This window comes from Mesoplodon densirostris, chromosome 1 (genome assembly GCF_025265405.1).
Source record: "Mesoplodon densirostris isolate mMesDen1 chromosome 1, mMesDen1 primary haplotype, whole genome shotgun sequence".
In the NCBI taxonomy this organism is placed as follows: domain Eukaryota; kingdom Metazoa; phylum Chordata; class Mammalia; order Artiodactyla; family Ziphiidae; genus Mesoplodon; species Mesoplodon densirostris.
Window position 1 is genome coordinate 217,282,154 of NC_082661.1, and position 27,463 is coordinate 217,309,616.

The 27,463-nt window shown below is 39.4% G+C and overlaps 1 protein-coding gene across 3 annotated transcripts in view; it reads right to left on the reverse strand.

The window, feature by feature from the left end:
- UNC5C (unc-5 netrin receptor C) overlaps positions 1 to 27,463 on the reverse strand; it is a 406,146-nt gene that overhangs the window by 92,535 nt on the left and 286,148 nt on the right. For all 3 annotated transcript variants that reach the window (XM_060115244.1, XM_060115238.1, XM_060115249.1), the window contains exon 4: positions 27,009 to 27,112. In XM_060115244.1, the coding sequence (XP_059971227.1) occupies positions 27,009 to 27,112 (104 nt within the window). The remainder of the gene's footprint in view (positions 1 to 27,008; positions 27,113 to 27,463) is intronic.

The following is a 27,463-nucleotide window of genomic DNA, read 5'->3' on the forward strand; positions in this document are numbered from 1 at the left end:
GGACGGAAAGACTGGGAGCTTGAGATTCACATATACACACTGCTATATTTAAACAGATAACCAAGAAGGATCTACTGTATAGCAGAGGGAACTCTGCTCAATACTCTGCAATAACCTAAATGGGGGAAAAAAATTGAAATAGAGTAGATACATGTATATGTACAACTGAATCACTTTGCTGTACACCTGAAGCTAACACAACATTGTTAATCAACTGTACTCCAATATAAAATTTAAAAAAATTTTTAATGTAAAAAATCTGGTATGGGAATGGCACAAAAACAGACATATGGATAAATGGAACAGGATAATGACCCTACAAATAAACCCACACACCTATGGTCAATTAATCCATGACAACAATATACAATGGAGTAAAGACAATATCTTCAGTAAGTGGTGCTGGGGAAAATGTACAGCTACATGTAAAACAATCAAATTGGAACATCTTCTTACATTATATACAAAAATATACTCAAAATGGATTAAAAACTGAAATGTAAGACTGGCACCCATAAAATACTAGAAAAAAACATAGGCAGAACACTCTCAGACATAAATCATAGCAATATTTTTTTGATTTGTCTCCTAAGGCAAAGGAAAAGGATAGCAAAAGTTAACAAATGGGGCAAGTAGGGGTTCAACCTGGAGGTGGAGAGGGCACCTTCTAGTCTCTAATGCGAATCATGACTGTTGGGGGAGGTAATCAAGAGGACGGGCCCACAGCTTGACCTGTGAGCTGGACCTGGGCTACTGGAGGTCCTTCACCCACTCCCGTTCTTGGAATGTATGCTCCGCTTGCCTTTCTCACACTAGAAGCTGCCCAAGGACGTAGCTTTGAGACAGTAATGTGATGTTGAGACCATCTGGATGGTATACATGACAGAACCCAGTTTAGGCCTCTATATTAATTTTTAAGATTCTGGTGTGCAGTTGTGGAGATCTCATACTGGGGCCATCCAAGACAAGCCTTGTATGTAGGTTTCCTTGCTTATTAAACCTGCCACATACCGATCTAGAGTGACCTCTTTCTTGGGTCTCTTCCTGACCTCCCCCTATGGGGGCCAGTTTCGAATTTCACCCAGGAAGCTCCTGAGCACGTTGCAAACTAATAGTGACCTGATTGAAGGAGAGTTCAGAAGCAAAGTATTTTCCCTGTGCTATAATTTAGAGAACAGAAAGGGGTGAGAGGGATGGAGCATGTTGGCCTTGAGTGAAAAGGAGGAAAACAGCACTTTGGGGGCATTTCAGGCACCTAGCAGGGTACTTTGTGTACATAACAACCTCTGTTCCTCACAACAGCTCTGTGAGGCAGGTATTTATACACCTATTTTTCAGGTAAGAAAAATGATGCTCACAGAGAAGAACTTGCACAGGCTTACAAAGCTTGTAAAGCAGTATAGATCTGAATTAAGGACTGACTTGCGCTCTGGGCTCTTTTTTGTCTACTAAGCAAAGAACTCAGAGGAGGCCACCCTAGTGCCACAGACCTCAGCACTGACAGAGTGTGCTCCAGATCATGTGACGGTGGCTGGAAGAAGCTGGGACACCAAAAAACACCTTAGCTACTCCAGGACATGGGCTTGGGCTAGCCTCTGGCTGATGTTCTTCAGGGAGGCAGTGAGAGCCAGTGGAAAGAGACAGAGAATCCACCCTCTGTTATCACCACTACCCTGACCTGTCTTCAAGGACCAACTGAGACTTACTTTCAGAGCTAACACTAGGACTAGGTGTACTTCAGGGGTATCAGGAAAACCTCCTTGCTCTCCAAAACTGTCCCCCGAATTTTTGGCAGTGACTTGAAATGTATTTAAGGGGAGCTGGTTTTTAATTCCACCATTAGAAGGTCCTCTTCACGTGCAAATGACCTGAAGAAATAACATGTTAAACCATATGAAATATTATAAAACATAGTATATAAACAACTAAGGGAAAACCGTTTTCAACTTAAAGAAGAGTTTGAAGGTATGAGGACTTCAAACTGGGATTCAAGTACCCAGCAGCATTCAAGATTTTCTGAGGGTTACATGAGCAAAAATGTATTTAAGGGAATTAATATTAATATTAATATTTCTTGAACACCCATATACATCCTAAAACTAACTGCCTTGAGAAGCTGCTCTCTACTTTTCAAAATAAAGGCACCTCTTGTGTATCGCAATCTTACCATGGTGCATAGTGAGGGTGTAAAGAACCCCAGGGTGGCCAAACGAGGAAATAATTAGAAATATTAGCATGGTAGTTGAGAGAGTAAGGGACTATAATGACAGGGAAACAAACCCTTTTAAAAATCAGTGGTCGGGCTTCCCTGGTGGTGTAGTGATTGAGAGTCTGCCTGCTGATGCAGGGGACATGGGTTCGTGCCCCAGTCCGGGAAGATCCCACATGCCACGGAGTGGCTGGGCCCGTGAGCCATGGCTGCTGAGCCTGCGCGTCCGGAGCCTGTGCTCCGCACCGGGAGAGGCCACGGCAGTGAGAGGCCCACGTACCGCAAAAAAGAAAAAAAAAAAAAATCAGTGGTCTACAATTCTTTTGTTTTCATCAAAATTGAAGGAGGACCTAATATGCCAGCCAGTGGGTCACTGAACATAAATTCTGATGATAGATCACTAAGATTTTTGGTGTATAACTCAGAAAATGTGCAAAAAGTTGGGGGGACATTGTTACAATATAACTCCATGTATTCCTATTTACTTATTTATGGATGAAAAGAATCTCAGTATTTGAATCAATGACAGAAATAAAATTGATGTTATCCAGTCTCATTTCAGTGCAAAGTAACATTCAAACATGGTTAAATGAGCTAAATGGGGAGGAGGACAACCTCATTGCTCCTACTTAAAGATGTAATTCCAATAAAAATTCAGTCTCTACACTAAATAATTATTTATCAAAATTTGCAATATATTTGAGTTCTTTAGACAAATCATGCACCAATTATAAAAAATGTACTGAAAACTTAATCCAAAAGAAATTTAACACTTAGATCTCTATGGTCATAAGAAACAAAATTTATACGCATATTTTTATTATAGAGAAGTATGGAGGAGGACTCAAGATGGCGGAGTAGGAAGATGCGGAGTTCGTGTCTCCTCACAACTAGTGCACCTACCAGTCACTGGTGGAGAACCTCAGACACCTAAGGGATGAGAGAAATCCCCAAGTGGCCGGTCCGGTGGTCGGGCCTGAGCTCCTGTGGTAGGAGCACCGAGTCCAAACCACTGGACTAACAGAACCTCAGACCACAGGGAATATTAATCAGTGTGAGGTCTCCCGGATATCCTCATTTCAGCACCAAGACCCGGCTCTACCTAACTGCCTGCAAACTCCAGTACTGGATGCCTCAGGACAAACAACCAATAGGACAGGAACACAGACCCAACAATCGGGGAAAAAAAAAAAAAAGAGAGATGGCAAAAAAATACATTACAGATGAAGGAGAAAGGTAGAAACCTACAAGACCAAATAAATGAAGAGGAAATATGCAACCTACCTGAAAAAGAATTCAGAGTAATGATAGTAAAGACGATCCAAAATCTCAAACAGAATGGAGGCATGGATCAAGAAAATACAAGAAATGTTTAACAAGGACCTAAAAGAACTAAGGAACAAACAAACACTGATGAACAACACAATAACTGAAATGAAAAATACACTAGAAGGAATCAATAGCAGAAAAACTGAAGCAGAAAAACAAATGAGTGAGTTCAAAGACAGAATTGTGGAAATAACTGTTGAGAACAATGAAGAAAAAAGAATGAAAAGAAACAACGACAGTCTCACAGACCTCTGGGACAACATTAAATGAACCAACATATGAATTGTAGTGATCCCAGAAGAAAAGAGAAAAAGAAAGGGCCTGAGAAAATATTTGAAGAGATTATAGTTGAAAACTTCACTAATACAGGAAAGGAAATAGCCACCCACATCCACGAAGTGCATAGGGTCCCATACAGGATAAATTCTAGCAGAAACACACCAAGACACATACTAATCAAACTAACAAAACTTAAACTCAAAGAAAAAATATTAAAAGCAGCAAGGGAAAAGCAACAATACACAAGGGAATCCCCATAAGGTTACCATCTGATTTTTCAGCAGATAATCTGAAGGCCAGAAAGGAGTGGCAGGATATATTTAAAGTGATGAGAGCGAAAAACCTACAACCAAGATTACTCTACCCAGCAAGGTTCTCATTCAGATTCAACAGAGAAATCAAAAGCTTTACAGACAAGCAAAAGCTAAGAGAATTCAGCACCAACAAACCAGCTTTACAACAAATGCTAAAGGAACTTCTCTAGGAGGGTAACACAAGAGAGGAAAAAGACCCACAAAAACAAACCCAAAACAATGAAGAAAATGGTAATAGGAACATACATATCGATAACTACCTTAAATGTAAATGGACAAAATACTCCAACCAAAGACACAGACAGGCTGAATGGATACAAAAACAAGACCCATATATATGCCGCCCACAAGAGACCCATTTCAGACCTAGCAACACATACAGACTGAAAGTGAGGGGATAGAAAAAGATATACCATGCAAATGGAAATCTAAAGAAAGCTGGAGTAGCAATACTCATATCAGATAAAATAGACTTTAAAACATAGACTGTTGGGCTTCCCTGGTGGCGCAGTGGTTGAGAGTCTGCCTGTCAATGCAGGGGACACAGGTTCGTGCCCTGGTCCAGGAAGATCCAACATGCTGCGGAGCGGCTAGGCCCATGACCCATGGCTGCTGAGCCTGTGCGTCCGGAGCCTGTGCTCTGCAACGGGAGAGGCCACAACAGTGAGAGGCCCGCGTACTGCACACACACACAAAAATAATAAATAAATAAAATAAATAGACTGTTACAAGAGATAAGAAAGGGCACTACGTACTGATCAAGGATCAATCCAAGAAGAAGATATAATAATTATAAATATTTATGCACCCAACATAGGAGCACCTCAATACAAGGGGCAAATGCTAACAGCCATAAAAAGGGAAATCGACAGTCACACAATCATAGTAGGTGAGTTTCACACCTCACTTACACTAATGGACAGATCATCCACACAGAAAATAAATAAGGAAACACAAGCTTTAAATGACACATTATACAAGATGGATTCAATTGATATTTATAGGACATTCCATCCAAATGCAGCAGAATACTTTTTCTTCTCAAGCGCACATGGAACATTCTCCTAGATAGATCACATCTTGGGTCACAAATCAAGCCTTGGAAAATTTAACAAAATTGAAATCATATCAAGCATCTTTTCTGACCACAACACTATGAAATTAGAAATCACCTACAAGAAAAAAAAAAACTGTAAAAAAAACAAACACATGGAGGCTAAACAATATGTTACCAAGTAACCAAGAGATGACTGAAAAAAATAAAAGAGCAAATCAAAAAATACCTAGAGACAAATGACAACAAAAACACGACAACCTGTTGGAAGCAGCAAAATCAGTTCTAAGAGGAAGTTGATAGCAATTCAATCTCACCTCAGGAAACAAGAAAATATCTCAAATAAACAATCTAACCTTATACGTAAAAGCAACTAGAGAAAGAAAACCAAAACAATAACAACAACAACGACAACAAACCACCCAAAGTTAGTAGAAGGAATGAAATCAAAAAGATCAGAGCAGGAATAAATGAAACTGAAATGAAGAAAACAAGAGCAAAGATCAATAAAACTAAAAGTTGGTTCTTTGAGAAGATAAATAAAATTGATAAACCTTTTGCCAGATTTATCAAGAAAAAAAGGAGATGATTCAAGGAAATTAGAAATGAAAAAGGAGAAATTATAACTGATACCGCAGAAATACAAAGGATCATAAAAGACTACCACAGGCAACTATATGCCAATAAAACGGACAACCTGGCAGAAATAGACAAATTCTTGAAAGGTACAACTTTCCAAGATTGAACCAGGAAGAATTAGAAAATATAAACAGACCAATCACAAGGAATGAGATTGAAACAGTAATTTAAAATCTTCGAGGAAAAAAAGTCCAGGACCAGATGACTTCACAGGCGAATTCTATCAACATTTAGAGAAGAGCTAACACCTATCCTTCTCAAACTCTTCCAAAATTTCAGACGGAGGAGCACTCCCAAACTCATTCTATGAGGCCACCATCACCCTGATACCAAAACCAAAGATATCACAAAAAAAGAAAATTACAGACCAGTATCACTGATGAACATAGAGGCAAAAATCCTCAACTAAATACTAGCAAACAGAATCCAGCAGCACATTAAAAGGATCATACACCAGGATCAAGTGGGATTTACCACTTGAGATATATATATATATATATATATATGCAAATCAATCAATGTGATACACCATATTAACAAACTGAAGGAGAAAAACCATATGATCATCTCAATAGATGCAGAAAAAGTTTTTGATAAAATTCAACACCCATTTATGATAAAAACTCTCCAGAAAGTGAGCATACAGGGAACCTACCTCAACCTAATAAAGGCCATATATGACAAACCCACAGCAAACATCATTCTCAATAGTGAAAAACTGAAAGCATTTCCTCTAAGATCAGATCGAATCTCACCACTATTATTCAACATAGTTTTGAAAGTTCTAGCCACAGCAATCAGAAAAGAAATAAAAAGAATACAAATTGGAAAAGAAGAAATAAAACTGTCACTGTTTGCAGATGACACGATACTACACACAGAAAATCCTAAAGATGCTACCAGAAAACTACTAGAGCTAATCAATGAATCTGGTAAAGTTGCTGGATACAAAATTAATGTACAGAAACCTCTTGCAATCATATACACTAACAACCAAAGATCAGAAAGAGAAATTAAGGTAACAATCCCATTTGCCATCACAACAAAAAGAATAAAATAGCCAGGAATAAACCTACCTAAGGAGGCAAAAGAGCTGTATTCAGAAAACTATACAACACTGATGAAAAAAATGAGATGATATAAACAGATGGAGAGATATACCATGTTCTTGGATTGGAAGAATCAATATTGTGAAAATGACTATACTACCCAAAGCAATCTACAGATTCAATGTGATCCCTAACAAATTACCAGTGGCATTTTTCACAGAATTAGAACAAAAAATTTTACAATTTGTATGGAAACACAAAAGACCCTGAATAGCCAAAGCAATCTTGAGAAAGAAAAACAGAGCTGGAGGAATCAGGCTCCCCAACTTCAGACGATACCACAGTATAATACTGGCACAAAAAACAGAAATACAAATCAATGGTACAAGATAGAAAGCCCAGAGATAAACCCACGCACATATGGGCACCTAATCTATGACAAAGGAGTCAAGAATATACAATGGAGAAAAGACAGTCTCTTCAATAAGTGGTGCTGGGAAAACTGGACAGCTACATGTAAAAGAATGAAATGAGAACACTACCTAACACCATACACAAAAATAAACTCAAAACTGATTAAAGACCTAAATGTAAGACCGGACACTATCAAACTCTTAAAGGAAAACACTGGAAAAACACTCTTTGACATAAATCACAGCAAGATCTTTTTTGACCTACCTCCTAGAGTAATAGATATAAAACCAAAAATAAACAAGTGGGACCTAATTAAATTTAAAAACTTTTGCACAGCAAAGAAAACCATAAATAAGATGAAAAGACAATCCTCAGAATGGGAGAAAATACTTGTAAATGAAGCAACTGACAAAGGATTCACCTCCAAAATATACAAATAGCTCATGCAGCTCAATATCAAAAAAAATAAATAAACAACCCACTCAAAAAATGGACAGAAGACCTAAATAGACGTTTCTCCAAGAAGACATACAGATTGCCAAGAGGCACATGAAAAGCTGCTCAACATCACTAATTATTAGAGAAATGCAAATCAAAACTACAATGAGGTATCACCTCACACCAGTAAGAATGGCCATCATCAAAAAATCTACAAACGGGCTTCCCTGGTGGCGCAGTGGTTGGGAGTCCGCCTGCCGATGCAGGGGACACGGGTTCGTGCCCCGATCCCGGAGGGTCCCGCATGCCGCGGAGCGGCTGGGCCCGCGAGCCATGGCCGCGGAGCCTGTGTGTCCGGAGCCTGTGCTCCACAGCGGGAGAGGCCGCAGCGGTGAGAGGCCCGCGTACAGCAAAAAAAAAAAAAAAAAAAATCTACAAACAATAAATGCTGGAGAGGGTGTGGAGAAAAGGAAACCCTCTTGCACTGTTGGTGGGAATGTAAATTGATACAACCACTATGGAGAACAGTATGGATGTTCATCAAAAAACTAAAAACAGAACTACCATATGACCCAGAAATCACACTACTGGTCATTTACCCTGAGAAAACCATGATTCAAAAGGAGTCATGTACCACAGTGTTCACTGCAGCACTATTTACAATAGCCAGGACATAGAAGCAACCTAAGTGTCCATCGACACTTATCTATTCATGGATAAAGAAGATGTGGCACATATATACAATGGAATATTACTCAGCCATAAAAAGGAATGAAACTGGGTCATTTGTAGAGATGTGGATGGACCTAGAGTGTGTCATACAGAGTGAAGTAAGTCAGAAAGAAAAAAACAAATATTGTATATTAACGCAGTGGAATCTAGAAAAATGGTACAGATGAACCTATTTGCAGGGCGGGAACAGACACACAGACGTAGTGAATGGACATGTGGACACAGGGTGGGAAGGGGAGTGTGGGACAAATTGGGAGATTAGGATTGACATGTATACACTTCCATGTGTAAAACAGATAGCTAGTTCAAACCTGCTGTATAGCACAGGGAGCTCAGCTCAGTGCCCTGTGATGACCTAGATGGGTGGGATGGTCGGGGGGAGTGGGAGGGAGCTCCAAGAGGGTGAGGATATATATACACACATATAGCTGATTCACTTGGTTGTACAGCAGAAACTAACAACACTGTAAAGCAACTATACTCCAATAAAAAGATAAATAAATAAATAAATCAGATATACTAAAAAAAAGAGAGAAGTATGGAGTTGTGATTAACAAAAACTTTTATGCATCAAATTATTATCTTAGGGTAAAAAATAATCCGTGGAGGAAGTGGCGTAGAAATAGAAGTTACGATAGAAAAAGGAACACTGTAAATATCTCCTTCTATTAAAGAAGAACTTGTACTCATATTTTGCCAATGGATGATTTTGGATAAAAAATCATTATGGTGTTTGGTGTGTGCATTCCATTGTATCATCTTAAGTCATCTAACCACTGTATTTAAAGATGCCAAATATTTATAATATACCTAGATATAATCTTTTCCTACTATTTAATTTTATGATGAATATTTCAGATATCAACTTAAAAATGTTAGGGATCGTTGACCCAGCAACCCCACTACTAGGCATATACCCTGAGAAAACGATAATTCAAAAAGAGACATGTACCAAAATGTTCATTGCAGCTCTATTCACAATAGCCCAGAGCTGGAAACAACCTAAGTGTCCATCATCGGATGAATGGATAAAGAAGATGTGGCACATATATACAATGGAATATTACTCAGCCATAAAAAGAAACGAAACTGAGCTATTTGTAATGAGGTGGATAGACCTAGAGTCTGTCATACAGAGTGAAGTAAGTCAGAAAGAGAAAGACAAATACTGTATGCTAACACATATATATGGAATTTTAAAAAAAATGTCATGAAGAACCTAGGGGTAAAACGGGAATAAAGACACAGACCTACTTGAGAATGGACTTGAGGATATGGGGAGGGGGAAGGGTAAGCTGTGACAAAGCGAAAGAGAGGCATGGACATATATACACTACCAAACGTAAGGTAGATAGATAGTGGGAAGCAGCCGCAGAGCACAGGGAGATCAGCTCGGTGCTTTGTGACCGCCTGGAGGGGTGGGATGGGGAGGGTGGGAGGGAGGGAGATGCATGAGGGAAGGGATGTGGGAACAGATGTATATGTATGACTGATTCACTTTGTTATAAAGCAGAAACTAATTAAAAAAAAAAACAAATAGCAAAGAGAGAAAACATGAACTGCCATACCAAAGTACTTCATTAAAATTTTAAATCAGCTTTATCACAAAAAAAAAATGTTAGGGAGATATATAGATACATATTATCTATCTGTCTACTTTTATGCAAGTCTTTTAGAAATATGTTAAAAAAAACTTGAACATCACTACATTAGGGCATGCGAGGATGGTGATTCTGTCATCAAGAAAGGAACTGTACCAGGGGACAATGAACGAGGCTGACAAGCAAAAGGACCAAAGAACAGGATAATAGGAGTGGGAGTTGGGGACCAGTGAACAGAACCCTCTGCGTATTTCTCCTGGGTACTTCTACAGTTATGTATATTGCTTCTCATTTACCTAAGGCCAATGAGATCTTACCAAAAGATGAACTTGAACTTTAGTTTCAAGTTCGAAGGGCTAGAGTTAAGACCCAGCTATCCCATCCACTAATTGTCTGACTTTAGGCAAGTCACTTAACATCATTAATCTTATTTTTCTATCTCGACATATTAATATCTGTCCTGACTCCTTCATAAAGGTCCTGTGAGATATAAAAAACATAATATATATGAAACTTACCGCTATACAACTTTAAGCTGGTGTTAAGAGTCTTCTTCTACAGAGTAAATAATCTACTTCTGTTAAAATTAAGTTATAACTTAACTTTTAGTGTCTTTACTAGTTTAAATGACTTTCATAAATTAAGATTTAAGCTTAGTAAACAGGGAACAATAATACCTAATGCAAAATATTTTATTTTATTTTATTTTATTTTTTTGAGGTACGCGGGTCTCTCACTGTTGTGGCCTCTCCCGTTGCGGAGCACAGACTCCGGACGCGCAGGCTCAACGGCCATAGCTCACGGGCCCAGCCGCTCCGTGGCATGTGGGATCCTCCCGGACCGGGGAACAAACCCGTGTCCCCTGCATTGGCAGGTGGACTCTCAACCACTGCGCCACCAGGGAAGCCCTAAAATATTTTTAACGGTCATATTTTTTTACCTAACAGCATTCCACTGAACTGTCCTAAAGACACCTTCTATTTGCACCTATCCAGATTCACCTATATTAAATCTAACTTAATACTCTCTCGTATGTTATTTTCTTAGGCAACGTGGTACATGGCAAGGATGCTGAGCAATGTGATACAGATCTTCACATTGTGAGACAGATCTTCACATTGTGAGACCTTGTTAACATTCAGTCAAGGAAAGACAAATGTAAACAAGATTATCTTAACCTAGCTGAAAAGGAAAAAGATTCAGCTCTGCCTTGCTGAATCTTGCATTCAGATTTGCACTCACTAGTCACTTCCTCCACCTCTTAGGCTTTTTCAGGCCCCAGTCATCAATGAATTACTCAATATTGTTGTGATCTTCCTTAATCACAGCAGATGATGTATGTGTTTAAAAAACACAAACTCGGGTCTTCCCTGGTGGCGCAGTGGTTGGGAGTCCACCTGCCGATGCAGGGGACACGGGTTCGTGTCCCGGTCTGGGAAGATCCCACGTGCCACGGAGCGGCTGGGCCTGTGAGCCATGCCCGCTGAGCCTGCACGTCTGGAGCCTGTGCTCCACGGCGGGAGAGGCCACAGCAGTGAGAGGGCCTCGTACCGCCAAAAAAAAAAAAAAAAAAAAAAAAGACACCAACTCATCTCAAAGTTATTCTTTTCTTCTGTCAGGTCACCCACAAACATGTACACCTCCTCCAGCCCCAAAACAAACCAACAAAACTACCCACAACAAGCCCACCCCTTCTCATTTATGCTTCTGCATTCTCCTTCCCTTAGTGGCCGAACTGCTTGAAAGAGCAGAATATTCAGCCTCCAGCTATTCCCCTGCCCATTCACTCTGCTGTCTGGATTCACACTCACCACTCAAACTTCACTTTCAGAGGTGACCAGAGACCTCCCCAACTGCCCAGTCCAAGAGCATTTTCTCTCCCTCTGCTGTATTCTTGCCACCTATCTGTTCTTTCTCAAACCTCTTTCACTGATCCCTTCATTTCATCCACCATTTTTCACATAGTCCTCCCCAGGGATCTCTCTTTGATTTTCTCTCCTTTTAATTTTATAGTAGTGGTTCTCAACTTTGTTGAGAATCCCCAGAATCACATGGGGAGCTGTGAAGACCTGCCCATGCTTGGGCCCACCTGCAGAGGGTCTGATTTAATTGGTCTGACAAAGGGCCCAGGCATCAGTGTTTTTAAAGCTCCTCAGGTGATGATAACGTACAGCCAGGTTTTCAAACAACCAGCCTCTATGCACTGGCTGAGTGATTCCCTCTCATGGCTTCTAACCCTAAACCATTAACTTCAGTCCCAAGTTTTGTTAAACTACATTCACATTTCCAATTACTTTCTAGATACTTCCATCTGAACGCTCAACAAATATGAAAAGCCTGAGGCACTAAACTGAATTGGTCTCAGCATCTCCTCACACTGGTCCTCTCCCTATAACCTTGGTCTTCTTAATTCAGTCATTATCCTCCCATTTCTAAACTCAAAGCTTCTAGTAATCCACACAGCTCTCTTCAAAATCATTCCATTAAGTTATAGGTTCTACTGGAACTTAGCAGAACCCTACAGAGCAGCGGTCCACAACGTTTTGGCACCAGGGACTGGTTTTGTGGAAGACAGTATTTCCACGGACAGCAGGGAGGGGAAGATTTCAGGATGATTCAAGCACATTATATTTATTGTGCACTTCATTACTATTATTATTACATTGTAATATATAATGAAATAATTATACAACTCAACATAATGCAGAATCAGTGGGAGCCCTGAGCTTGTTTTTACTTGCCACCCAGTGACAGGGTTTTGATATGAGTCTGCAAGCAATTGACTTATTACGGTCTCTGTGAAGTCAAACCTCTCTGCTAATGACAATCTGTATTTGTAGCCGCTCCCCAGCAGAGTCAGTGTTTTCCTTTCATGAGCAGCTCTAGCACTCTCTTAAAACCACTTATCATATTGTACTGTAATAATTTATGTAGTTTGTGGACTCCTACCATAAAAGCTCCTGAGAGCACAATTTTACATATATGTATATTATATTTAAAATATGTATTTATAATATATACCTTGTATATGTATATATGATACATACAATATGATACATTTTGAACAATATATTTTGTATGCACAGAATCAAGCATATTGCCCTAGCAGAGATGTTCAAAAATGTATTGTTTATCTAATGCATACTTGTTGAACATCTACAATGTGGTCTCACTATTTCTGGTACCTGGGATGCATAAATAAACCAAACAAAGACTGTTCTCAAAGTTATTCTCAAGAGGAAAAAACCAACGTATAAACAAATAAACAATGTATAAACAAATAAACATACTGGATAATTTCAGTGGTCTTAAGGTCTAGAAAAAAATAAATCAGCATTATAGAGTGCTTTAGATCAGGAGTCAGAAAACTTTTTCTGTAAAGGACTATATATATTTAATATTTTAGGCTTTGTGGGCCACATGGTCTCTGAACAAAAACCACAGACAATATGTAAATGAATGAGCATGGTTGTATTCCAATAAATATTTGCTTACAAAAATAGGAGGTGGGCCATATTTGGCGTGTAGACTGTGGTTTGCTAACTTCTGCTTTAGATAACAGGCATGGCTTCTCTGAAGAGATGACTACACACTAGGACATGAATACCTAGAAAGAGCCAATCCTCAGCCAGAATGTTCCAGGTACAGGGAACAGCACTTGCAAAAGCTGTTGTTTGAGAAGCAGAAACAAAGCCTTCATGATGAAGTGTGGTGAAAGAAAGGATGGATGAATATATAAACAGAGGTATGAGTGAATTTTATCCATAAGGAAAATAAAAACTATTATCCTAAGCAATAAATAAGCATTCCCTCAGTTGAGATATGTTGCCACATTCAAAGAGAAGAAACAAAGACATGACTGCACAGGAAAACAGAAGTCAGTAGGATCTACTCAAAATTAGTTTACTCTGAATATCTATGCACCAAGCACTACCGCAGGTGCCAGAAATTAGGCAAAATGTTTAATAATTATGACTTCTAAAGGTTTAGACAATTACAATGCTGGATTCCATTAATTCTTAGCTATATATATATATTTTTTGATTTCTAGAAGCTGAAATATTCAGATGACTTCTATGTACTAAGAAGTACTATTTTTTCTTAGTACTATTTATCACAAAACTAAAAGCAGTACTATGACAGACAAAAAAAAAGTGACCTGTGAACCTATAGTACATACCAACTAATTTCATTTTGGAAAAATTCTTGAACATCAAATATGTTTAAAAATCACCGAGATATTCTTTATTAACGGACCTGAAGTTGAGTTTAATTTCTCTTTTACATTGTAAAATTCTAATTATTTTAAGAAGTGTGTGTAAATAGTAACAATTCAAATAAATGTGAGTACTCCACTTTTGGAAAATCGATGAGATGATATAACACTTAAAATAAAGAACTTTTCCCAAAAGATATCTTTGGATATTATATGATTTAATTTATGAAAACTGATCAAATAAGGCTACACACAATTTGCATCATTTTAATGAACTAAATTTCAAAAACATACAGTCAATAAAACATTTTTTGTTGCAGGGTAAAACATGGGCTTTGGAGTTGGCTAGACCTGGCTCTGTATTCTGGCTCCCCCACCTGCTGAGTCTGCAGCCTTGTAGGCTCTAAGTTCCTAGAATCACAATCCTGACCTGTGCAAAGGGAGAGACCATCCCTCCCAGGGTTGTAGGAGGATTTAATATGGAAGGTAAAGCACTTAGAATTAGGAGACAGTCAATAAATTTAATTTAATTGCCTCTTCCCTAAGTTAATCCCAAACAGAACTATATCTGCATGAAATGTATTTTATTTTATTTTATTATTATTTTTTTTTTGCAGTATGCGGGCCTCTCACTGTTGTGGCCTCTCCCGCTGCGGAGCACAGGCTCCGGATGCGCAGGATCAGCGGCCATGGCTCACGGGCCCAGCCGCTCCGCAGCATGTGGGATCCTCCCAGACCGGGTCATGAACCCGTGTCCCCTGAATCAGCAGGCGGACTCTCAACCACTGTGCCACCAGGGAAGCCCATGAAATGTATTTTAAATGTTGATGATTCAGTGTTCCTCAGTCTTTATTAAGAAGTACATACCTCTATATTCATAATACCAATCAGGAAAAAAAAAAAAAAAAAACTGGGAGAAATCTTTCAAGTTTCCACTACATAGGACTACTGGTATGGGTTTATGAGGCTTCATTCACAAACCTCCCTTGGTGAGGAACGTTCCTCTTTATTTAGAAGCTCAATCCCTCCTAGTGTATGTACCAGAAGAGATGTCATATTTCTAGCCATCCTATAAGAGGACTGCTTCCCAGCTCTTATACTATAAGGACAGTAAGAGGAAAAACTGTTTAGAAATTCCTCCAACAGTGAGGTCTTTCAGTCCTACTGATGCCTTCAGCCTGGCACAGAGTTCTGAAAACCCCAATATGATTTTTTAAAAATTTTTATTGGAGTATAGTTGATTTACAATGTTGTGCCCAATATGATTTTATTAATGAAGATGAGTGAGTCCCAATTTCATTATAAGTTTTAGGACTAGAGTATACTGACCCCATATTGTGTGTTCCCAGAAAAGGTGTGTAAAACTGCCATCCCACCCTGTGTGTGGTGTGATTTAAGGATCAACTTTTTTTTTATGGCTCTTACATGCATGGTTTTATAGTTTTACTGCTACTGATATTTTATAAAATTCAGAACTATTGGCTATATAAGGGCTGTCAGGGGAAGAGAAGTTTTGCAGAAAAACATGGAGATCATTTTTTCAATGGCTCAGGCTTGCATAATCTCTTCTGAGCAGCTCCTTGAGCATTCAACAACATTCATGTTTCAAAATTTCTATCATCTTTTCCCTGAATACTTTATTGTTCATTTTAAATTTAATTTTTGATTTATATCATCAGCAAACACAGAGAAAAGTAGATTAACATTCCAGATGGGGTAAATAATTCCCACATTTAATCTTGACTTCCTATACTCACTTTCTCACCTTTATTCACTTTCCTCCTCTCTTTCTGATTAAACATCATAAAACTAGGCTACCTAAAACAGATTCCAAAACTCCCAATGTTAAGAGTACGTAGGGGCCTCCCTGGTGGCGCAGTGGTTGAGAGTCCGCCTGCCGATGCAGGGGACACGGGTTCGTGCCCCGATCCCGGAGGATCCCACATGCCGCGGAGCGGCTGGGCCCGCGAGCCATGGCCGCGGGGCCTGTGTGTCCGGAGCCTGTGCTCCGCAACGGGAGAGGCCACAGCAGTGAGAGGCCCGCGTACAGCAAAAAAAAAAAAAAAAAAAAAAAGTACGTAAAGTGGGGGACCCATTTACACAAGACAATTATTTTCCAAAAATTACTTATATCCAGAATTTATTTCTTGGCTTACTACTAAAATTGTTTAAAACCTACCTCTGTTCATGTTTTACTATTCAAAAATAAAAGACAAATATTGGGGGCAGCATGATGTAATAAAAATAAATCAACAACCACATCCACTTCCTTGTTGCCTCATCCCTTCCAACCCCCTGGGCAAAAGGAACATATCACAGGATGATTCATGTATTAGGGGCTTTCTAGAAATGTCTGGCACTAGTATTAGCAAGCACAACTATTTCCAAATATATTAAATGTCTGCTCAGTTGTTCCTTTGTTTTAAGTGTCACAGTAAGAAAAAAGAATTTATAATCTGCAATTCATTCTTCTTTTCTGGCTAACTGTTTATAAAAACAATAGTGACAATATATTTGGAACCACAATAATATAGACATTATAAAAACAATGATAATGTTTTACTTTTAGATGACAAAGTATATAATTTAATATTATCAAACATTAGGAATGTAAACCATATTTGCTAGAGTGCATATACTTTAAATTCTAAACTAAACAAAAAGCTTTATCCGAAAAGTGGTTAGGATACGTTTTGACTACCTTCAAGAAGGCTAATGTGTTGGTTACATAAGTCTCTTCTCCACACTGCCAGAGTCAACACAAGAGTACAGGCTTTACTCACATTATGAAATAATTTGGCTACAACTACTTCTCTCTAAACCCCTGCCAAGTATGAACCACAAATACCAATGGAACAAAAGAAGCAAAATCAATTTTTTTCCATTAATCAGAAAGCTCCAAAGTTAAGACACAGGGAGACATATAAGCAGAAACTGTAACAAATTATAAATCCAATGGTGATTTACACGTTTACAATACCTTTGATATAATCCTATAGGCTCAATTTTGTGATTTCTTTCAGTGTGATCTTTCATATCAATTAAGCTGAATTCTTTTTGAAAGGTGTAAATACTTCTTAAGACCTTGTTTCTTTCTGTAGTTCAAGGTAAATGACAAACCTGCATTTTACTGATGAGGAAATGTAAATTTATTTTTTTTAAAAAAAGGAAAGACAGACCACTTAAATTCTTTGCAGAGATCCTTCAGAGATAGTCAGACTGGGCTTCCCTGGTGGCGCAGTGGTTGAGAGTCCGCCTGCCGATGCAGGGGACACGGGTTCGTGCCCCGATCCCGGAGGATCCCACGTGCCGCGGAGCGGCTGGGCCCGCGAGCCATGGCCGCGGAGCCTGTGTGTCCGGAGCCTGTGCTCCGCAACGGGAGAGGCCACAGCGGTGAGAAGCCCGCGTACAGCAAAAAAAAAAAAAAAAAAAACAAACAAACAGAGATAGTCAGACTTCCGTCAGGAAATTGCTAACAAGGAGAGGTGCTCAGACCCCCAAGTAGCTATTCTCACCCTTTGCCCTTTTGATACATGAACTTGTTAACCATGTGACTGGCTAAGGAATCTAATCATATATGTCAATAATAAAGAGCAAAGCACCTTGCAGTTTTCTATTCTACTCCCCTGTGAAAGACAGATGTGTTGCATCTAATTATTAACTGATTGGTATCCGGAGAAACATTAACATAATTAGCACATTTGTTCTAATTAACAAAGGGAAATTGCCACATACCACCCAATATGAAAAGTGAGTGCAGCAAGCATTAGCTAGAAAAATCCATGTCAATCAGAAAGGTTACTCTGCTAAACTCAAACTGGAGTCCCTCAAGTCCCAACACTGAGGTTGAAAATGACACAACAGAGTTGAGAAGCACGTGTACACCTAAGAGAACAGAGATTCAGCCTAGAATTGTTGTATGCAGGTACCTTAATCAAATAAATGGGAAAAACAATTATGGGGCAATTATCAAATGCACACTCAGCCAAGCCAAGATTCTAGAAGAAGCATTAGCTAGAAGCTGGGAGTCGGCCAAGTTTTACTGGATGGTTTAGAAGTCACAAGTTTGAAGCTTTTCCTGTATTCGTTTGTTTTAACCTTGCCCTTTAGACCGGTGTTTCTCAAACTTTGCTGCAGTTTAGAATCACTTCCGGAGCTATTAAAAACCTATTAAAAATAGTGATAACACAGGCTGCATAAAATCCTATTAAATCAGTATCTTTAGCGTGGGCTATAAGCATCAGTATTTTCTAATGATTCCCAGGTGATCCCAATGTGCATCCTAGTTTGAACACCGTATTGCAGACTGGTTGATAATTTTGCTGAAATGCAGATTCTGATTAAGTGCCCTGGATGGGGCTTGAGATTCTACCTTTCTAAGAAGCTCCCAGGTCAAGTCAGTACAGATAATCTATGCATCGCACCTTGAATAGTAAAGCCTTCACAATGCTAAGAGATACCTCTAGCTAATAAGCCTTCTGTAGACTTTCACCAGGCAGGATTTAGCTCCATTGCTTCAGAGTTCGAAATCAGAAAATCATTTTCTGCCGGTGTCTCACACTGACAACAGGTGTCTCATATGACCAACCAAGAAACTCTTCATTATAGAATGCAAATGAATGTTATTTACCCATTAAACTTGTGGGTGAAAAGTATCTTAAAAGACAAGAATCAAAACGCCATTAAAAAAAAAAAAGTGTACAAAGAAACTCTCCCCGACCCCAGGTCTATTGTGGAGACACTGCTCTAGATGCTGTCTCTTGTCAAGACTAGAAGGCTACTTTGTTTATGCAGCTATTTGCTTCTCAGATTGGCAACAGCCGTAAGACACTCATTCACTTCTGCATTGACCACTGTCCAATATATTCTGTGCCTTTCAGTAGCTTTGTGAAAGTATTTGTATTTTTATACTGTAAAAATTGGACTTCAAGCAAGTTGAAATTATATCTTAAGTCAACTGTACCCCCCCCCAAAAAAATAGCCAAAGGATAAAAAAAAAAAAGCAAGTAAAAATGAAACCATGTCCCACAGACTTAACAGAAGCTGATAACTAATAGAAATTCTTGAGCTTATCTTACAGAACCGCAGATACGGCAACAGCTTGTCCAAACCCCTTTGCTTGTAAACTCCTTCACTGATTAAGCCCGTTTTAGTATTTCTTTCTTTTTTCACTTCTTTAATCACATACCTCCCCAGCTTCCACTCAGTCCAGCTGTTCCACAGGAACTTGAAGTCAGCTCTTGACCAGTGCGAGCGGCTAAGGCTGCTTGGGACCCCTGACCCTAAAGCTGGGCCTGAGGCCAGTTTTTCAGGCGATGAGTGTCCTGTAGACTTCAGAAGCCTGGAAACGTACCCTCGGCTCGCGCTGGGAGCCTCCATTGTGAACGGGCAGCAGAGGCGCACGGCGATGCGCCTGCGCAATACACCCATTTCCTCCTCTCTTCCCACCTCCAATCAGCTTTCCCCAGCCTAAGACCGCCTTGGTTATCCCATAAGTATCCCAACCCCACTGACGTCGGGGAGGCGGAGCTAAGACTTGTTCTCCATCTTCTTAATTGGCTGCCTTGTGAGGAAACTCTTCTCAGCTGCAAACCTCAGCGTCTCAGAAATTGGTTCACTGCAAGTCTGGCGTAGGGACGTGGTTAGTAACCTAACAGAAACTGGAGTGACATTTTGCTCAGTTGTTGCAACTTCTGCAAAGGGAAGGAATTTTTTAAGAAAGGGATGTTGTTTTCCTGCTGGGGAAACACCTCCTTAATTGCACATATGTCTGGCTCATTGCTTTTGAGAGTTGAATGTGTGCAGACCACGCGGTAGAGGTGAACTTGTATTGAAATCTGAAAACTTAAGATTTCTAAAGCCTTAAATTCAACTATGAGGAGATGAAAGCACGTTGGTAAGTGAATTAATAGTGACAACCACCAAAAGAGCCCAAAGTAGAATGACTCAATCTCATAATATCTTACAAGGGAGAAAAATGGCACTGAAATATCCTTAAAATGCTAAATTTTCCAGGGCAAAAGGACTATAAATTGATTAGTCCTGAGATAGTTCCTAACTGGTCTTTACTATAAACTTGTCTTTCAGGTTAAGTAACTCTCAGCATTTCCTCATATTTAGCAATTAAGGGTGTTGGGACTCTTGCTAAATCTGACCGCCTTTAAAAAACACTGGCTTTTTGCTCTTTTGGTTATGACTGTCATTTTTCATCCACAATCAGTTTACAATAAATAGTGCCTCTAGGCATATGAAGAATCATTGAAATAAATTTCAAAAGCAAAGAACTTACCCAAGAAAAAAACTTTTTTTTCATGAAATAAAGGCTGTGGAAATAAAAGACCCTCCTGCCCTGCAATTATGTACTCAGGCTAGGTCACTGCCTGTTGCTGAAGCATCACTGAGAGAGAAAGAATGTATCTGAAAACAGTTGAAGTCTATTGACCACTGATTTTAGGCCATCTAAGAAAAGCTCACTACTGGGTTTGCTGACCGTTAGCATGGAAGATTTCACTTTCTTCTGAAGGACCAAATATTTTCTAGATTTTATTCATTTAATAAAATCAGATGTAAAATCCAAGTTCAGAACTTTCTGTTCCCACAGGAATTAAAATATATCCTTTATTTCTCCACCTTCCTCTCTCTCTTCTACTTCTACCCTAAGACCATCAACTATCTTCTCTTTCTTGAAGTAAGGCAAGATCTCCTCAATGGTGTCTCTGTTTCCATTTTTACACTTCTAAAATCTATACTCCCTAGAGCAGCAAGAATGATCTTTGAAATAAATATATATCAGGTCATGACAATTCCTTACTTACAATCTCCAATGACTCTGCATATACTCAGAAACAATTCCAAATCCCTTACCATTACCACGTGTTAGTCCCCAAGCTCATCCTAGCCCTTTGACTGAAGGGCTTCCTGCCCTCCTGATGGCTCACTGTGTCTCAGAGACACTGGCCTCCTTTTTAAACCATAACCACATTCTGAGGTATTCTGCTCCCCTACCTGGAGCTTCCTGACCCAGATCTTTTCAAGTCTGGCTGTTTCCTGTCATTCAGATCTCAGCTCAAATGTTATTTCTTCAGATATAGATTCTCCTTAAACTTTAAAGTGACTCCTGATCACCAACAACCGTCAACCTCTCAGACATGACCTTGTCTTATTTCTTTTAACTTGCAATTATCTGACAATATCTTGCTCTTTTATTTCTATTCTTGTTTATGGCTTTGTTACCCTTTAGGGACTTTGACTGACATGTATCTCCTTCAACTAGAAGAGTATCCAGCACACGGTGAGTGGACAATTAATACTCCTTGAATAAATGAATTCATGATTAAAAATAAAAATGGGGGGCTTCCCTGGTGGTGCAGTGGTTGAGAGTCCACCTGCCGATGCAGGGGACGTGGGTTCGTGCCCCGGTCCGGGAGGATCCCACATGCCGCGGAGCAGCTGGGCCTGTGAGCCATGGCTGCTGAGCCTGCGCGTCCGGAGCCTGTGCTCCGCAACGGGAGAGGCCACAACAGTGAGAGGCCCGCATACCGCAAAAAATAAAAATAAAAACGGGATTTTGTACTGTAGGCTCAAAGGAACCACTGTGTATATGCAGAAGTCAAGCCACAAATCTATTATAAATCAGAGGTTTATTATTTATTCCTGTTTAATTTTATTATAATTTTTAACTTGGTTCACAAAGTTATCTGTGCTTGTGGTGCTCTCTGTGCATAACTATTAGAGGCATATTATTTCATTGGCAGAAAAACATATCAAGTGACCAAAATACAGAGATGACGTTGGCAAATATTGACTGGACCAATGCAAAGCTTGCAAGCTGACTACCAGTCAGGGAACCTGATACTTGTGGCAAACCTGTTTGTAAGGCTGATACTCATCTCATAAGCAAAACCCCTTCTTTTTTTTTTTTTTTTTTTTTGCTGTACGCGGGCCTCTCACTGCTGTGGCCTCTCCCGTTGCGGAGCACAGGCTCCGGACACACAGGCTCCGCGGCCATGGCTCGCGGGCCCAGCCGCTCTGCGGCATGTGGGATCTTCCGGGATCGGGGCACGAACCCGTGTCCCCTGCATCGGCAGGCGGACTCTCAACCACTGCGCCACCAGGGAAGCCCTCAAAACCCCTTCTTGTTGCTACACACATGGTAGGAGAAAATTCCTGCAGATGTCACCGGGCACTGAAAGCAAGGTCTCCCTCCAAATTAGTATTCAAACTCTTCTTTTCTCTGTAAACCTTTTTTGTCTGCAAGGAATATAAAGCACAGCTTGGGAGAAAATGCACCTGCACGGAAATGCGTCGACATGAAGTTCCAGTTATGAGGGGAGGGCCGCAAAACATGCACTCCTCTCATGAAACAAAATGTTCACTGGCCATATTAATAATCAATTAGATGGAGAGCTACCTGATGCTGTACATCTGGTGAGGCTTCCAGCTGCCAGCAGCTTTTTCCCCTGATAAAGCTGATGCTGCTTTAAAAAAATCTCTTTCCTGTTTAGCAAGACTAAACTCAGCAAAATCATCTATTCTTTTGCACTTCACCCCATATTTTCCCACTGGCTAATTAGAGATGCAAGTGTGGATAAGTAAGATGACGGTTTTTAAGCACAACTGGGTCAATATGTTGAACACTGTGCCCTGTTCCTCCAATTAGACTCCTATGAGAAATAGTTCGATTATAATTAGAGGAGCAATTATCCCCTTGTTTAAGGTGAAACAAATCACAGGTTTGTTTTAGTGAAAAATTCAGCTTTGCTCCTTCTGCCATGCCAACAAATCTTGTATCCACTGATGTTCTGATACCAGCACTCTCCAAAAGAGATAATCTGATGAAATAAAGCATCTCTGAGTATATTTCTGGCTCACCATATGACAGCAACATTTTCCAGGCATAAACTAAAATGAGCAAAGAGGGGTTCATTTCATAGAATGCTGCTGTTATGCCACTGGAGCAACCCAGCACCCGTGCACAGGCATATTAATTTTTCTGGCTTCTTTGGGGAGATGGTGGGTTTCTGCCAAAAGGCAGGCAAATGCCTCCCCAGACATGGGAGCAAAGCATTGTATTTTTGGCTTGATCCTAGCAAAAGAGGTATTAAAAATACTGAGCAGGGTTTCCCTGGTGGCGCAGTGGTTGAGAGTCTGCCTGCTGATGCAGGGGACGCGGGTTCGTGCCCCGGTCCGGGAAGATCCCACATGCCGTGGAGCAGCTGGGCCCGTGAGCCATGGCCGCTGAGCCTGCGCGTCCGGAGCCTGTGCTCCGCAACGGGAGAGACCACAACAGTGAGGGGCCCGCATACCGCAAAAAAAAAAAGAAAAAAAAATACTGAGCAATACCATTTTAGAGTATTTCTGGGATTTATTTTTCTTTCTTTCATGTAGTCTACTTTTCATTTAAATATAATTATTATTAACCTGTCCTACAGTCCTTGAACTAAAGTAACTCTCAATGGCCTTTTATTCCCATCTAGTGGGTCAGAAGCACTAGACTGATAGATTCCCTTACTCCACCCTCACTGAGTTCTCTCAGTATGAGTCTTCAGAGGTGACAAACATCCTTTCTCTGAGAAGTTCCATTTCCTGAGGGGTGGAGCCTCTCACATCCAACAGGGACTCTTTATTTCATTTAGTTAAATATACTTAGAGAATCTACTATGCAACCTACAGTCTGCTGGTGTTAGAGAGAAACATGAACAAAAATCCCGTTTTGTTCCTTATTTCATCCCAGTCTAATCAGGTACGACAGTAGTAAACAGATACATTTCAACACAGATAATAGTTGGAGCTGTAAAAAATCAGGGTACCTAGGGGCTGATGTTCAGGCAGTTATACTGGTTCCTTCATACCAGATGTCAAATACTGAATAGTTCTGCATCCGCTACTTAATAACTGACATATTTCTTTTCTTAACCAATGAGTCCTGAGAGTTTTTAGTCAACACTGCTACCACCTGGAGAGATAGCATGTAAGGAATCCTGGGTTGGCCTCTTCCTCCTCTGACACTTTCTTTGTCCCTCTCTTTCCTTTGGCTTGGAAAAGGAGAACTACCAACAGTAGCCCCAGCCCAAATTTCCTCTTTGGGAGAAAATATGAAGTCTGGTCCAATGTCTTGGGTCCATTATGACTAAACGGACAACTTGAAAAATCTGAGTAAGGACAGCAGCACATCAGGACTTGCTGTAGATATTCACGTTAACAAGTCCTTTGTAAAGTAAATATGTTACATAAATAAGAGAATTTCCTGGTTTTAAAGCTCAAACGTTATCTTCATTTAGAGCATTTATGGACTCTAACCAAAGTAACTGGCTAGAAAACACAGGAGGGCATCTTTGTGATTCTTCACAGGGCAGAAGCTTCATCTCTGCATACCCCACAGCGCCCAACAGAGCTGCACGGTGCTCAGTGACCACTCTGACTTCAAGAGGTCGAACTGAGTTTTCTGTGAATCAATAGGTGATATAATAATAGCACTAATAATGCTAGTGAGTGCTTCTACATGGTCTAAGTGATTTGCATATATCTCATTTAACCTTCAGCTACATTCTGGAGAGACACCATTCATTATTATCTCCATTTTGTAATTTAATTGAGGAAACTTAGATACTGAGAGCTGAAATACCTTGCTTAAAGTCCAAGACTTAAAAATGGGGACACTTGAGTTTAAACTTAGAGTTCTGTAAGGAAATTAGTTTAACTTTCTGTAGCAGAAATTAAAGCCAAAATAGGGGAGAAAATTAAATGTTATTTATTACCTCAGATATGCCTGTGCCATTATTTGCACCAAAGGTGATGCTTCTGTAACTTAAGATTAGTAGAGCTCTTTGGAAACCTACTGACTTTTATGGGAAGGAAATTATTGTCTCCTGATATTCTGCAAAGAATGAACTTGACTACTTATTCAATGATGCTAGATATATACTTATTAAACAAAGATAAATTGAATCAGTCAACTGTGTATTTGTTGAGCGTTCACTGAGTTTTTCAGATTCATTTGCCTTGCATACAAAAGAAGCATAAATCCTTGTCAGCATGGCCTGATGTCTTAAGGACTGATTTTGTTTATAGTAAAACATGAGAGTTTTACCTGCTGGTTTCCTTTTAAGATCAATATTCCATTTTATGCTATTTTCATGCTTTTAAATTCCTCAAATAAATAAATAAAATATTAAATGATGACCATATATATCATTAAATTAAAATAATCTTATAATCCCTTAACTCACCACGTTACATTTCATCCCTTTCTTCTTTAATTTATCTGCCCCTCTTGAGCAAATGACAGTTGTAACGTGTCACGTTAAGGTATTCATTAGGTTTATGATCTTGGTGATTCTAAGGGTGCTGAAAATAATCGACACAGGAGTTTATTAGCCTGCTCTCAAGCATGTGTGTTTGATCTCTCTCTTGACTTCAAAAAAAAGAAAAAATATTCACATTATAGTTCTGTGCATGTCAACTGTGTATATGATTTTTGAGCTTGCCAAGTGTTAATTGGTCTCTTCCCCAGTGATGATACAGATAAAATTCACAGCCAATTAGTTTGCATTCTTGAATCTTTACTCCTTGACAAAGTGAACCACTTTGCTGAGGAGACCAAAAAAATGAAGAAGTTACAGAATCTCCTCACTGAAAATCTCTGCAGGGATTTGCTCTCTTTAAGAAACATCAAGTCAAGAAGAGTCTATGGATACCTATGTTACTCAGGATATGTTTTGGTCTTCAAGGTAGTTTAATGGTGGAGGTTTGCATTAGAATTTTAGAAATACAGTTAAGGAGACAGATGCACTTATTGTCCTAAGTGAAAGGAAATATTGAATAGAGAAGAGCTGCCTACTTTATAATCATAATAAATCACATTGTGTGTCAGTGTTGGAAGATAAGGTTTTGGAGTGGCTGGATAAAACAGCAATAATCATACAAAGTCTCTGATACAGTGCTAGAAAGTGCCATGGGATGCCAGGAACAAGGCAAAAAACAGCTCTCTTCTTTCAAAGAAAAAAGGAAATTTCATTAAGAGTGCCACTTAGAGTCTTTGCATTGATACATTGGAGATATGGATGACTCTGACAGAAAAATGGGCATTTTATTGTTTGGTGCTAATAAAAAGTCATGGTATAAATCTGATTTGTAATATTTCATTAACTATCAATAGGCTTTGTTTCACCAAAAACAGAAAATGAAAATAAAGAGCTAATGGAAAGCTTACAGGATGAAACTAACTGACATTCCTCAAACATGTTTTTATTCATGGTGTGTGGCTATGGCTTTTAGGTATGTCCATAAATATATCACAGAGCAGGAAATATATACGTCGAGTGCACAGGCTCACATACATACACACACACACACACACACACACACATGCCTTTCTTACATTTTTTGCATAGTATCGAGAAAAATAATAAAATTGATGGCACATTATTAAGTCATACCACCTTTCTCAATGATTAGTGCCAGATAAAATAAAACAGTGTTTCTGATTTCTTAAAAGACAATGACAAAATTAAACCAAGCTGCCTGTGGCTTTGTCCAGTGGGGCATTCTAATTGACTCCAAGTCATTAATCAGTTCCCAATCAATCTATTTTGCCAGTAGCAAGCAGTTAGGACTCCATTACCAACCATTCATCATGCCATACCCTAATTCACTGCACCATTAGCCATGGACTAGGCCTCTGTTAGAATAACTTAAGTGCCAATTGCTAAATGTGAAGAATTTTTGCTACTCACTTCAGCCACTGGGATCCCTTCTGGTGGTCGACACTGGAGCAAGACTTCCTGTTCCAAGGATACTTCCTTTCCCAGGGGTTCCTGCTCAAATGTCTTCCGCAGATCTGGAAAGCACCAGTAATAAAATATAAGACAAAACTAATTAACATTTATTCATTTACTGGAAGTACAATAAACATTCTGCAGCTTCTTATTTTATGTTTCTTTGTATTTTATAATCATGTTAGTACTGTACCATAATGTGGGTGATTATATTCTGTGTCCTGGAAATTATGAAACTTGGAGGCTATTAACTGTTCCTACTTTAATCTTCACTGGAATGCTTTGGAGATCCTCATTCTAACAATTAGTGAAACTCGTTCGTTGCATTTCCTTACTATTTCTTAATAATCAACTATAGTGATCACATTTTTAATCAAGAGAATCCCATTGTCATGATGCTTATTCATAAAGTC